We start from the raw sequence: 15,094 nt of genomic DNA on the forward strand, positions 1-15,094 counted from the left end.
TATCTTACCTAGAGACCTACGGTAATAACTAAATACCTAGGTCTGGGAAATTTGCTAAAAGTAACTTCCGTAAGGACTAAGGAGTACGAGTATAATAAAGTCATGCTCTTTAGGATCATACCATATATAGGTATGGAGTTAGAATAATTAAAAATTAAAGGAACATACTCTGTCACTTAAAACTCTTCGGGTGCACGGCAGACGAGAGGGCTTCGAACTTTTCGACACATTGTTGTCATCATGCAGTTTAATCCTGACTTAACTGTAAATTTATTGTTTTAATACTACTGTCCATTAAATTTTTTATCCTGTAAATATAAATATTCATCAAATTCTTATATATTGTGAATAAATTTTAATTTTGCAAAACAGAATAAAATTTTGCATTCTGATTGGCTTAGCTGCTAATTCCTTTACTCTTTCTTTACAATTATGGCCCCTTAACTTAAGCTTTACAAATGGTATGTGAGTTACATAACTTCCATGTGCTAACAAATTCCAAGGTCTGGTTCACACATGGTGAGGTAAACTGACAACGGTAAACGGTTAGTGGTGCAATAGTCTATTGTCTTTATTTTTATACAGGGTGTTTGTGAACTCTCTCGAAAAAATTCACAGGATTATTCCTTGGGTTAATATATGAATATTTTACATTATAAACATGGGTCGCCGGAGCCTCGTTTTCCGTCTGTCTGTCTGTATGTGTTTTTAATAAATAACCTTATAACTCGAGTTTGAATCAAGGTACAAACTTTAAATTTGACACACTTGTGTATTTTAACGTGGTACACAAACATGCAAAATTTCATTTCGATGACTATAGCCGTTTCAAAATGGCGGCGATCTAAAATCGTTGACCTCAAATTACATGAAAACCACTAGAGTTACAAAAAAAAATACAAGAATAACAAAATTTAGGAAATTTTATGCCAAATCAAATGACACCTAGATCTTAAAGATCGAACAACAAACAGCTGAGTTATAGTTTTTTTTTAATAATTAATAATTTTTTTACTGGCTTTTAATTGTTATTGTTTATTCTTTAAAATCATCTGATACAGAGTACATTACGTAACCTTAAACACATCTCAATAGTTAAGGTAAAAATAGGACACTTAATACATTTACCTTCTAGTAAAAAAACTAAATGTTGTTGTTAGGGCAAACCAGCTGTCTTACATTGTTGTAACAATTTAGAAAGGATCAGATGATTTTAAAGAATAGACAATAACAATTAAAATCCAGTAAACAAATTATTAATTATTAAACAAATTAATAACTCAAAATAATCATGTGATCATCTCAAAATCATCTGTCCAACCAGCTGTCTTACATTGTTGTGACAATTTAGAAAGGATCAGATGATTTTTAAGTATAAACAATATCAATTAAAAGCCAGTAAAGAAATTATTAATTATTTAAAAAATTAATAACTCAGCTGTTTCTTGTCCGATCTTTAAGATCTAGGTGTCATTTAATTTGGCATACAATTTCCCACATTTTGTTATCCTTGTGTTTCTTTTGTAACTCTAGTGTTTTTTACGTAATTTGAGGTCAAAGATTTTAGATGGCCGCCATTTTAAAACGGCTATAGTCAACGAAATGAAATTTTGCATGTTTGTGTAACACGTTAAAATACACAAGTGTGTCAAATTTAAAGTTTGTACCTCAATTCAAACTCGAGTTATAAAGTTATTTATAAAGAACACATACAGACGGACAGACAGAAAACGAGGCTCCGGCGACCCATGTTTATAATGTAAAATATTCATGTATTAACCCAAGGAATAATCCTGTGAATTTTTTCGAGAGAGTTCACAAACACCCTGTATTTCGTACCTAACAGTTTACAGCAATTTAATTTTGATTGGCATCATTATGCTGCACAATGATCTTTATGTACAGTAAAAAAAGTAATAAAACTATTCATGAATGAACAATTTGGTAATGCAAGAGAAGGACATACATCGATGATACAGATAAACAGACTTATACACGAAGACATACAGACAGACAGACTTATACGCTTATAGTGTTCAGAACTTCCAGGCCCATTTTGTGGATTTGTTCCTTGCATCTAGGATCAAGAAAACATTTAAAAATACAAACTTAACGTAGAGCGCAGTAATCTGTATGTCTGTATGTACTTGATTTTTACTAAAATCTCAATAATATGTGAGAGAAATTTAGGCTACAAACTTCATCTAAGCATCTTTGATAAGTGTTCAAGCAAAGACACTTGTAAATGTCAAATTTAACGTTTTTAACCAGGCCTACGGTAGACCTGGTATACCTTGTTTAAAAATGGTTTATCTTCAAACATTTTAAAAGCTAACTAAATTATCTAAAAAATAATGCTTATGTAAAATAATATAAAAATAATTATGACAGTTTTATTCTGAATGCAAATCTTTGAACACCTTAATTATATCTTACTGAATTAATCTCACTCGAACTGAATGATAATTAACCAACTTATAACACTTTTAAGTATATAATAAAACTGAGGTTATTATTTTTAAGAACCCTCTTTATGTCTAAATTAGGACATGGTCAAAGATCACAAAACACTTTCCTAATGTTGATGGATTGCCCTAACTTTACTCAGAACTTCTATAATGAAGGAAATAATTTATTAATTAAATACATCTGCCTTTATAATAAGGTTGTCAAAATTGTCTCATCATTGTTTCATAATATTGTGTGGCTGAATGAAAGTAGGTTGACTGTATAGTACGACCATTCAACGTAGGTATTTTTACTAAGACCATCCAGTCTAGTTGTTTATTTAGCAAGATCCATCAAAAGCCCAACAAAACAATGATCACTGATGGTCCAGTTTTAAATCAACAAGAAGCTACTGAATGTTGTCAGATACCTTATGTATGTAACCACATAGTATGGTAGGTAGTAGTGTTTGCACATCTATGCAGTTAATCTCGGTAGAGTCAAAAACCACTTTAGGAATCCCAGTTCCAAAATTAAGAGATGCTATTGGGTTTTTTATAGCCTAGCTTGCATTTTATATCCAATTTTTGGGGTTTGTTCAGTAGGTATACTTATTTAATAATTCCTTGCAATATGTTTTTAAATGTCTTTGTTCTCAATACACCACAGTATACAAATATAGTTTGAGTTTTACTATCATATGTTTAATTATTGAACTTGTTTATTTCCTCTTCCTATAAATAGTAGGAGAAGGTATTGTTGTTGTAAAATTATCGATTTTATTTTTTGGGTGGAAAAATCTATTTTGGATCCTCCTGAACCCAAAAAAGTGGCTCTCAAAGTGACGTCTGTGTACAATTTTGAGGATTTTGGTTTGTGGGTACTTATACTTATTGATAGTATCTCCAGTTTATTTTTTATTTTTGGAATTTTGATTTTCAATGAATGGAAAATCTCATTTACACAAAATAAAAACAGGTCTAACAGTTTTGATTGAAGTATATAGTATGTTACAGTCCTTTTAACTCCGAACATGGCACAAGCCCCAAAGTTTTACAAAAGTTATTGCTGCTTTTCTCCATAAAAGCTCATATTTACCTGTACACATAAAAATAGTAGGATGTTCAATTATAATGCCAGCTTATGGGAGAAAGAGAAAGTATAAGTCAGTTTGATGATGCCATTTTTCTTGCTATAGTTTGACTTCAGTATACTGTATTAGCCTACCCATTCACTCTTCACTCCCACTATTATTTCTTTCTACCTTTGAAAATACAAGACCACTGTTTATTGTCACACAATAACCTTCACTTGTGTTCTGTGTATTCTTAATAAAGTAATCACATTTAATGTAAATTTTCTTCACTTTTTCAAGCTGAAGAAATTAATAGGAAAATTATAAAAATAAAATATTTTTAAAAAAGCTATACATTTTCAAAATTTGCATTTTGCAGCCAGGGAATATATCTATACAGGGTGATTGATATAAGTGTGCCAGCCGTTTTATTCGTAAACTATAAGAGATATCAAAAAAAGTTAAATGGTAAGTGCCTTGGATTTTTTATTTGAAAAATTGTAGTCATGTCGAAAAAAATATTTTAGCCGCCAACTTTGATTTTTCTTATAGAACTCCCTGTATTTTATGATGTGTTCCGGTAGAAAATGAAATTTTAAGACGATTTTATTCTTGTAATTTTTTTCATAAACCTAACCGTTTCAAACATAATAATGGTTAAAGTTTTTAAATTTCGGCATGAGAAAGAGTTTCGATAAAGGCCTAAGCAAGCATGCCAGCTGTTTTATTCAAAAATTATTCGAAATTTCACCACTTAAACCATTATTATCTTTGAAATGGTTAGGTTTATGAAAAAATTACAAGAATAAAATCGTCTTAAAATTATTTTTTCTACCGGAATACATCATAAAATACAGGCTGTTCTATAAGAAAAATCAAAGTTGGCGGCCATATTGGAAAAATGGCGGCTAAAATAATTTTTTCGACTTAACTACAATTTTTTAAATAAAAAATCCAAGGCACTTTCCTTTTAACTTCTTTTGATATCTCTTATAGTTTTCGAATAAAACGGCTGGCACACTTATATCAATCACCCTGTATACTTTAAACATAATGGTTTTAAACAGTTATAGGTATCAATCTAGTTGTAAATTCACATTTTTTTGCTTTAAAGCTGAGTATAAAATAAATATTGAAAAGAGGACCTGATATTTTCTTTACTGTACTAACAGAGTGAAAATGCTACATCTGTAAAAGATGAGAACAACTTTTATGATAGAGAGTTCCAGGAAGCTAGAGGAAAATCTATTTCACTGAAGAGTTTTTTTGGATTGTACCTATAGATTCATCTTGAGTTCTTCACTTTTATTTTCAATTTTAGGACAAACATTGCCAATTTACACAAAAAGGGGGAAATATGGTGAATTAATTAAACACAGATTTGCAGTAATATTTATTTACATACAAACAAAATAGTTAAAATACCCCCGCCGCAGCACACCTGCAGACTAAGCGAATTTCAACTTGTCTGATTACATTTTTACTAAAATATTTCCATAACTAAGACATATTTATTCCGAATTTAAATAACATTAGATTTGCTGCTACGGGGAAGGTAAAAAGTTTTTTTGACCATATGTCAATAGTATAGATGAAATAAATAAATTTGCCAAATTTTATCAATATATATCCACAAACAAGTAAAACTACAATAATGGGAAAACCCCATTTTTACCCCATAAAACTCCCCATAAACCCCTGTTTTCCCATGGTCTGTTTATGCTGGTTTGCGAACTCGTTTGAATAAACGTAGGTTTACACGTTTGTACAAAATTTCATCAAAATCGGATCATTCTTGCTCGAGTTATCGCGCTAAAGGACACACATATACAGAGTGACAAAAAAGTCTGGAAACGGCTTAATATCTTTTTACCTAAATCCGTTAGAAAATTCATTCCTTTCACATAAACTTTCATGAATGAAAACTACTTTTTGCAAGCATTACCAATTTTTGGCCCCTACCAGGGGACGACCCATGAGGAGTAGGTACTTAAGCTTTAATGTAAGCATAGGTCGGTAGCATATGCACATCATTTTAAAGGGCTCAAGGTCAAGTGGAGTTCATTGCCGGAAACCGTAGCTAAAAAGGTTCATCCGTTAAAAAATGGGGGACGTCCAAAGTTCTTGTGGAATATACCTGCACAGGCCTTAGTATTGGTAAATACTCGTAGTCAACATTAGCTTAAGAGCTGAAATTGACATTTAAAGTAAACTATCTCATTGAATAATACTATTCAATATTCAAAACAAATTTAACCGGGTTTCAGCTTTTTCGGCTAATGTTGACTACGAGTATTTGCCAGTACTAAGCCTGTGCCGGTATATTCCACAAGAACTTTGGATAGCCGCCATTTTGTAACAGATGAACCTTTTGAGACGCGGTTTCCGGCAATGAACTCCACTTGATCAGCACTTTAAAATGATGTGCATATAGACCTATGCTTACATTAAAGATTATATACCTACTCGTCATGGGTCGTCCCCTAGTGGAGGTCAAAAAATGACAATGCTTGCAAAAAGTAGTTTTCATACACATAAGTTGGTGTGAAAGATTTTAATTTTCTAACGGATTTAGCTAAAAAGATATTAAGCCGTTTCCAGATTTTTTTGTCACCCTGTATGTATATATATATATATATATATTTATAATAGTAGCCCTTTATCCAAACAATTGTATATATATGAATTTGAACAGATGGTGTTTTTGGCCTCTAGGGACCTCAAAATGAAATATTAGATCGGTCCCGGGTCCAGGTCTTACCATGAGTACTACGGTAATAGCTTATTCCCTATATGGGAAATTCGCTAAAACAGAAAGAGTTTGATTTGACAGAAAAAACAATTAGGTTACAAAACATTAAAACAATAATATAATTTACTACATTCTTTGGAGTCTGTATTACATATTACAAAAAAGGTTAAATTAATCTAATATTCATCAGGACTAAATACAACAGCTTTGAACTGAGATTTCATGATAATTTAGGTTTAAATATATGATCGATCGTTATGCTATTTACATTTGTTTGATAAATAAATATTTTCATGCACATCTTTTAAAATATTAACTAAGCCCATGCACTTCAATAAACACTTCTATTTATATACTTTAATGTTAAAATGTTAAAAATACAATATAACTTAACATGTTTAATTGTTGTACAAAAATACTTCGAACACATCAAGTTGATGTCATAATTAAAATCTTATTTTAAAACTAAATAAAAAATTACAATTTTAAAAATAAAAGAGTGATTAAATATTCAACAATAACAAAATAAAAATATTAAAGATACTTTACAAAAAATCACACCAAATTCACCAAATTGTAGTGTACTTTTGGCATTTTTAGAGAAGGCCTTGTATTTTGCTTCTCAAAAAATAAACCATCTTAGTAATACTTATTTCAATAAATTGTTGGTACACTTTCTAACAATTTCAAGATACATTCACCTTACTGACCTTTAAACGTAGCAAAAGTGTGTACTCAGTAATACTATGTTTCTTATAAAAACGTTTGTGGGTGTGTGTGTCATTATAGATAAACATCATTACATTTTGTTACAGCTTCTAAAAATAATATCTTATTTTTTAAATATTACAATGTAAACTTGTAGAATTAAATTTGAAAATTCAAACTTTTGTATACAATCAATAAATGGGTTTAGTAAACATATAGAATTAACATAATCCCGAGACCCGAGGATTAAATAGATATTTTTCTAGTTTAGGAAGTCAAATGTATTGTCGTCAAACGGTTGTTGTGTGTTGGTGTTACGCTGCATCTGTTGCATTCCCATCATCTGTTGTCGATATTGAGGCTGAAACACACATCATCAACACCTTAGACAATTATCACCATCGTCAAACGAAAAACAAAAACAGACATGGCACTGTTTTTACTTTCTCCCCTTATACCATAGTAGGTATATATGTAGAAAGTATTGTTTTCGTCAAAATTTTCGAGTTTTAGTTTTGAGTGGATATATACGTTTTGGGTCCCCCTGTGTGTACAGAGATGTGTACAGAGCTACAGACTACACCTGTTGTCTGATTTTGATTAAATTTGTTATGTAGGTACTAATCAATGGTATCTCCAGGTGTTTTTTTAATTTTGATTTTTATGTTGATTTTCCCATAAAAGCCCATAAAATAATGGAACAAATTTTTTTAGAAAATAGCCCAAACAATTACGATAAAAATTATGTTATAACTTAGTCATTTAAGTTCTGAACAAAATGGCACAAATCCCAATGGCATAGTCCAAAAGTTAATGCAGCTTTTGTGATTATAAAAATCATAGTTACTCTCACCGCTTGCCCATGATTAACCCATTGGTGTCAACTTCGAGCATTACTCGTACGGCCGCTGCATATGAGTGCTGCTGGCTCATATCACCGCTACACAGCGCCATTAGTTATTTATTATTATAATTTTCCCCCATTTTTGTTTTTTCTTACTTTTATAATGTTTATAAATATCTTGCTTCTTGTATTGCATATTTGCAGCTGTGGTATATATATATTGTATGCAGCTGTGGTAAGGTAAACAATATCTTATTACATATAAAAGTTCACTACTTGTGATTTTTCTACGTAGGGAATCAATTGAAATTTATAATTGTAGGGTCATTTGGTGTCTGGATTAATCTTGGAATTTGTAAATAAAGTTTACTTTAAAAAAAAATGTTTTTTAAAATTGTTATTGTTGTAATCTTTCTTTTTACTTTGACTATCCACTTTTTTTGTAGACAATTTTAACTGTGAACAAAATGGCAAAAGAATTATTAATTTATTACCTAAGGTTTTCTTTCTATAACAATTAGAGTAAAACTCTACAAATTCGGTAAAATGAATTGCCGACAGAGGGGGCTGCAGGCAGCGCATTAATTCCTTCCCCAATGGGTTAAGGTTGTTGACAAGCTTATGGGAGAAAGTATGTGTCAGATTGCTGATACCAATATTAAAATTTGTATTGCAGGTTGAATGTCACATGGCTTTCATTATCAGCTGCAAAGTATATGTAAAACGATGCTTACCTATGGTAGCATTAATAGCGTAAAGTGAAAAGTACAGCACTAATTACGAATAATAACACAAATATGTAAAATGGGTGGAATAGGATTTCCTTGTTTCGCTTACATGCAAGCATCACATGTGTTATGCAGACCAGCTAATTCTCCATTGAAAGCACTCGTTGACTACGTGCTCCATACAAGACTAGTATCTGTCTATCCTTATAAAAACTCTGTCAAGGCGCCTAACCAGCCCCAGTCCAGAAACAATTGATTACAGTTCATTGAATGAGTTATTAAGAAGTCCCTCCAGGTGAAAGATTTTAAAATCCTCGAACATAAATATATTTGTTATTGTGCTCATTTTTCAACTTTAAAAAGTATTATACATTTTAGAGGTTTTAATATTAACAAATCATTTAATCAAAGTTGTTTTATTATGGTGCGGCTGTGGCTAGATGTTTGTACCTGTTGCAGCAGATGCCTCAGGCCCGGGTTGTTGGACATGGCAGGTCTCATCATCTGTTGTTGGTTGGCTGCCCCTGCCAGCTGTTGTTGTGCCATTCCACCAGCGTTGTTGGACTGTTGCTGTGGTGTGATCTGTCTCTGTTGTTGTTGTTGTTGAAGTTGATGCAACTGTGCTCTCAACTGGTGCTTTTGCTGCTCCTGCTACAAACATTTCATAGTATTGGTTAAAATTTAAAATCAAACTGATATTCTTGGGATTCATAGGAATTAGGAATACATATTGATAATTTCATTGAACATACCCTGTAGACCCTACATTGAAATATAATACTAGATTTTTACTGGCAAGTACCCAAATATTGAAGTATGTACTAAAGTACTAGGTGCACGCTCATTCTTTCCGATTGTGGACGAAACGAAGGCAGTGAATAAGGTTGAGCAGGTAGTAGTAAGGTGGCTAGAGTAAGGTGAGTACACCGTAGTACTCTAGCTGGACGCACAAAGGACTTAGCCCAAGATGTATGGAGTAAAAGAGGTGGGCCAGACAGAGAGCGCCTCTCGCCTATCGAGCCGAGTCGGTGATGTCACTGCAGTCCTCAAGAGTGCAGGGCCGAGTGCCCTTTGCCTAAACACTATGACGAGGGTCATTTTACAGCCTGAAGCATGGCGGGGCTCGTGCCGTCCAGGTATCAGTGACCAGATCCACAGTGGGACGGGTATGGGGGTGGAAAGATTGACCAGGAGGGGATAAGAAAAATTTGTTTTAGGGATAAAATGAAACTGTTATAACCCAACCTAACCTAACCAAACTTGCTGATTATGAAAAAATTGAATGAAGGTTTACTAATCGAATCGATATAAATTTGCAATCAATATTAGGGTAGCCCAGTTGATAAACTGTACCCGGTCTCCGTTACATCTTGCCCACTACACCCCCTTCCACTAATACCCCTCCGATGAATCACACTTACGCTTGAAAATAAGTTGGCAACATTTAAAGATACTATGACTACGATAAGCTGGTACAGTGTTTCACAGCCTTTGAGTATTGTAACTATGATTTAACCTGTTGTTTCGTGTTAACATTCTATTTTCATTCAACGCTCGGATTTAATCTAACCTAAAACGTGTTGTTTAGTGTTTGAAAGACTAATTATTTATAGGCTTTATAGAAACTATAAGAAAAATATAATATGTAGCACGAGTGCAAAGTGCCTTTGCTGCACTTGTGATACTTTCCACACTCGCCTGCGGCTCGTGCGCATTTCTCTCATGTGCAGCAAAGTGCCACATCACACACTATAATTACACAAATAACTATACCCGTACCACCATACCTTTTGTTATTTTGTACATTCATCTCAATAATTAGGTTCATCTCAATAATTTAGGCCTCATCTCAATATTTATCTCCTAATTGTTGCTGACTAATTTAATATCGTCTAGTGTTATGATTCTTAGTGTTGTTATCAATCAATTATATCAATTATTTAAGATGGGGACGCCACTATGTGCGTATTTTAGCCCAAATATGGGTGAAGAATGAGTGTAGTACGAGTGGCGCGATCTTGTAGTCTTTTTAGTGACTAAGGCCGACATATTCCTTAGACACAGCTGTTAATTAATAGCCCAAACAGCTAATGGCAACTAAGGGACCTACAGTTTATCCAAACCACATTCTTTCCTTGGTATTAACGAATTGGTCTAGGCTAATTATCAGGATAGTACTGCGGATAGTCATAGTACTCACTAGTGCGGACGTTAATACACACCAGGGAGTATCGCCTCTACAGTGCATCTCTATAAATATCCACAACTCGTGACCTCCTAGTAGCTGGACTACAGAACGACGCCACTGTCCTAGTCGTTAAGAGCCTTTCACTCACCACCCTCACATAGCATCATTATTGACACAACTGGCTATCAGCAGGAAATATGTCAAAGTGCAAATACGAATGCAGATTGTGAGCAACTTTTTGATGATATAATAATAAGTTAATACTCTGAAATCTGAAATAAGCAAAAAACTGAAATCTGTGATTCCTTAACTGTGCAAAAGCATCTGGACCATAACAATATGTTTACCTCCATCTGAGACTTGAAGAGGTTTTCCTGTTGTTGAGCCTGTTCTAAGTTTTGTTGTAGTTGCTGGATCTTCATATGGTTGAAAATCTGCAACAAAGCTATGTGTCAACTTTTTTATGATTGTTTAACCTAAATGAAGGATTTTGAATTATTTGTTGATAGATTTGATTTTCCATGTTTTATTTATTTAAATGACGAGCCTATTGTACTTATTGTATTTAATGGCAATAAAGACTTATGACTTCTATTAATTCAATAAACCAAGGCAAATAAGTGTGCCAATTTACAACTCGAGGCACAAACAAAATTTATAAACAAGGTTAATTTAGTTGTGTCAAATTTGGATCAGAGATATCTTTTCTTCATAAGGGAGGCCTGATAATAGGGCTCAACCTTTCTGATATCCGTTCAAGAAAACATCATTTCCAAATCAATCTGGGAATTAACTCTACAGTATTGTAGTTATAAGGGAGTTAAGTTGTCAATGTTTTTAGCCTTAGAATACAAGTTTAACCTTTGTTCAGTAAAAAAAAAAAAAAAATGAAAATAGGTTACAAGGAATTAACACTGTGAATACACCCACTTGAAGGCTAGATATGTTATTAGAGCAACAGACATCCACAATATAATGTATTATCATGTTTTTTATTCATAATAAATTACGAAATGTTAAAATATAATGTTGCAGTAGAGATTTTAGTCTTTTAGAGGCAAGCAAACTTGGAGTAAGTAAATATAACACACAAACACAGGTAACACCTGAACACAGGAGTTGGTGTCCAGGTAAGAACACAGATTATATCACTGTGAAAGAAAGCAAATATTTTTCAATAAACCAGTTTTTTATAAATTGGGGTTTATTTTTGTTTGTCTAAAATAATGTCCATCAAAGCTAAAATTTAGTCAAGCATAATTTTAGGTTATATTTTAAAGGGACACCTGTTGCCAAGAATCCAACTTAGGCCTATCTGAGAAAATTAGAGTCCAGAGGCTAATAATAGATATACAATAAAATAACCCAAAACATTTCTCAGGTAAGCTAGCTGAATTCTATTCCTTTTCACAAAAATTCCTAAGCATAAATTTAGTCAAACTATCATCCAAACATAAAGAAAAACTTTTATTTGTTTATTTTGAACTGATGTTTAAAACAAAACATAGTTTTAAATTGTTTAACGATGCAATATAGCTTGTGTAAATGATTTTAAATGTGTTCATCACACACATTACCTTACGCACAATATCAATTTATATTTTAGTTTGACTTTAATGAGGAGAAGGGGATGAACAGATCAAAAGGCAAAACTACAAAAATGTAGGTAATAATCCTTACACTCTAATACTGTAATCCAATTGTCTAGCCATATCATAAAACTATCATGGCTTTAAAACCTGAAAACTCTCTTTAATGAAATGTGAGGATTTAGGTAAGTAAGTGAAGTGATTCCAAATTAATTAACTTGTACAGAGAAATTTTAAAACTTGTTTAAAATTTTTCCTTGAACCACCGTTTATTTGTTTTTTTTTTTGCACATTCAAAATGGGCTACTATAAATCCTGCAGCAAAAGATACGCAAGAAACTGACTTCCGCCTCACAAAAAAGCTCGTACATTTTGATAATAAATTAAAGAAAACCAACTAGAGGGTTTCTAGATGTGTCTAGCTATACTCACTTCCATTTGAGACTTGTAGTGTTGTTCCTGTTGTTGAGCTGCCTCTAGCGTCTGTCTGAGCTGTTCTATCTTGACTAGGTTCTGTTTCCTGGCCACCTCCATCTGCTGAGGTCCTGGGTTGTACTGCATTCCTCCCTACAACAGACCATTAGAACTTCACTGTAGTCCTACCAAAGGTTAATAGTGTGACCTAATAGCTATGAAGTACACTAAGAAGTACAGGCCTGCAAGGCAAGAAGTATCCACGTAATAAGATTTCACTTTTTGAACTTGGAAAAAAATATTATTTTTAAAACCTTTCCAGCATTTATCATGAAAGTGCAATGCACCAGTCAAAAACCCCATCTAGTATTAATTGTGTTTATGTGTTCAACATTTTTGTGTAAATTTGTTGAGAGCCCACTGACGTAATGTAATACTATGCCTTTTTTTGGCTTGTGTCTACGTTAGAGGCATTTTTATAATGAAGTCAAATCAAGCACTTTTGAGGGAAAGCAGTCCAAACCCATCAAGTTTTTTCGATGTGCCGGGGATTGAACCCATCCCTTCGGCACCGAAGTCCGAGATGCTAACCACTAAACTGCACATATACAATTTTTGAAAAATTGTTTTGTGAGAGTGATTGGTAAATTCACCGACCTCTAGATGATTTGACCAAACCCTTTCTGTAGGCGTACTGTGGGGTCTGACTTAGGGGAGGTACGATTGAGGCATTAGTTCAAAATTCCTCCGTGAACAACGCTGTAGTAGAGAGCACTTTGGCAATACAGGTTTACTAATAGCAAAAATAGTTCTGTTCATAAAATAAAATGTTAAATGCCTCAAATTCAATTTTGTTATTTTTTAATTATAAAATTAAACTATCATAACCTAACCGAACTAACCAAACTTGCTGATAATGAAATAATATAACAAAAGTTTAGTAATAGAAAAAATAATTCTGTTTATTAAATAAAACTAGAAATTGCTCAATTAAAATTTTATAATGACTTAATAATAAAATTAAACTGTCGTTATAACCGAACCAAACCAACCAAACTTGCCGATAATGAAAAAAATCTTGGACAAAAAGATAATGCTACCAGTGGGATTCGAACCCGGGACCTCCAGCACATCAACCCGGCACGCTAACCACTAGACCACCGAGGCCGATGGCGACAGATCGTATTGTTACGGTAATGGCGTTCCCTCAGCTAATGAGAAGCCCACAGCCCGTAGCCTCTTCTGTACCTCCCCTGAGTAAATACCGCGTACTGTGTAGTTTAGTAGTTATTTACCTGTATATTGATCTGGTTATTGGCCTGGCTGGTAGCAGGCTGTGTGGTAGGTCCTGACATCAAACCTCCACCCCCAGGACCTGCCTGACTGACTACAGCACCTCCTGCCTGTCCTGCCTGACCCACTGAAAACATGACACAATAGAATGCCTCATTTGAGCTATCAACAAACAAAACATGGACGAAATAGTTTGTTTTGTAGTATAGGTAGTAATAAATAATTAATTTGGTCCTACTATCACAAACAATTTTTTAAGACCTAGGCCCTTGTACCTAAGTTAGAAAACCTCATATATTGACTAAATTTACAGGCTATCTCGAGAATAAACAGTCTAAATTTACTTGTAAGACTATGGTTTTATCATTCAAAGAAAGTAGGTTACTACTGTAATTTCAGTATATGAACATATATCGTACCAAGAGTGTTTTGCTGCTGTCCCATGGAAGCCATAGGTCTACCCATAAGGCCCCCCTGTTGCTGCATGCCTCCTGCCATGGGCCCCCCCATACCTGAGGCCCCTTGCTGGACACCTTGGGCAGGGTTCATACCTGGTGCCTGGCCTGGTGCTCCACCCTGCAAAGGATATGAAGAAAACATTCCCTCAGTTATTTAAAACGTGTTTAGGATAGTGTTTCGTTTTTGTTTAACTGGTAGTCTAGGTTATATTTTTTCCTTTAATGTTCCGTTAATGTCCTAGATTTAACGGTTACCATGGAAGGTGTTTGTGATTTTGTTTGCTACCGCATAAGATTTACACAATTTCAACTTAACGGCGGAAGATAAAAACAATTATGCCATTGCTGTGGTACATGTTCTCAATTTTACCGTGACCGCAGACAATATTCACGATTTCGCAGTGACAGCAGATGATGTTTACAATGTTTCAATGGTCGGGTTTTTCAGAGTTTCATGAGCGTTTTCACAATAAAATAGGTACCGTACGTCGTTGGGTTGTAAACCCTTCTAAATTTGTCCTAAAGCCATATTGCAACAAAATTTTAATTAAGTGAGATGTTCCCGGTGAAATACAATATTCACGCAAAATTTCCAGT

At 33.6% G+C, this 15,094-nt stretch overlaps 1 protein-coding gene across 1 annotated transcript in view; it reads right to left on the reverse strand.

The window, feature by feature from the left end:
• Positions 1–6,394: 6,394 nt before the first annotated feature.
• The window catches only part of LOC128984240 (mediator of RNA polymerase II transcription subunit 25-like), a 42,641-nt gene continuing 33,941 nt past the window's right edge, over positions 6,395–15,094 (reverse strand). Inside the window, exons 14-19 of the mRNA XM_054403541.1 lie at positions 14,459–14,615; positions 14,042–14,166; positions 12,765–12,899; positions 11,091–11,177; positions 9,006–9,206; positions 6,395–7,344 (exon numbers count right to left, since the gene is read on the reverse strand). Coding sequence (XP_054259516.1) covers positions 7,246–7,344; positions 9,006–9,206; positions 11,091–11,177; positions 12,765–12,899; positions 14,042–14,166; positions 14,459–14,615 — 804 coding nt within the window. The 3' untranslated portion in view covers positions 6,395–7,245. The remainder of the gene's footprint in view (positions 7,345–9,005; positions 9,207–11,090; positions 11,178–12,764; positions 12,900–14,041; positions 14,167–14,458; positions 14,616–15,094) is intronic.

The sequence above is a fragment of the Macrosteles quadrilineatus genome, unplaced genomic scaffold (assembly GCF_028750875.1).
Source record: "Macrosteles quadrilineatus isolate MER2022 unplaced genomic scaffold, UCM_ALF_1.0 Scaffold_2__2_contigs__length_208266976, whole genome shotgun sequence".
NCBI lineage: Eukaryota > Metazoa > Arthropoda > Insecta > Hemiptera > Cicadellidae > Macrosteles > Macrosteles quadrilineatus.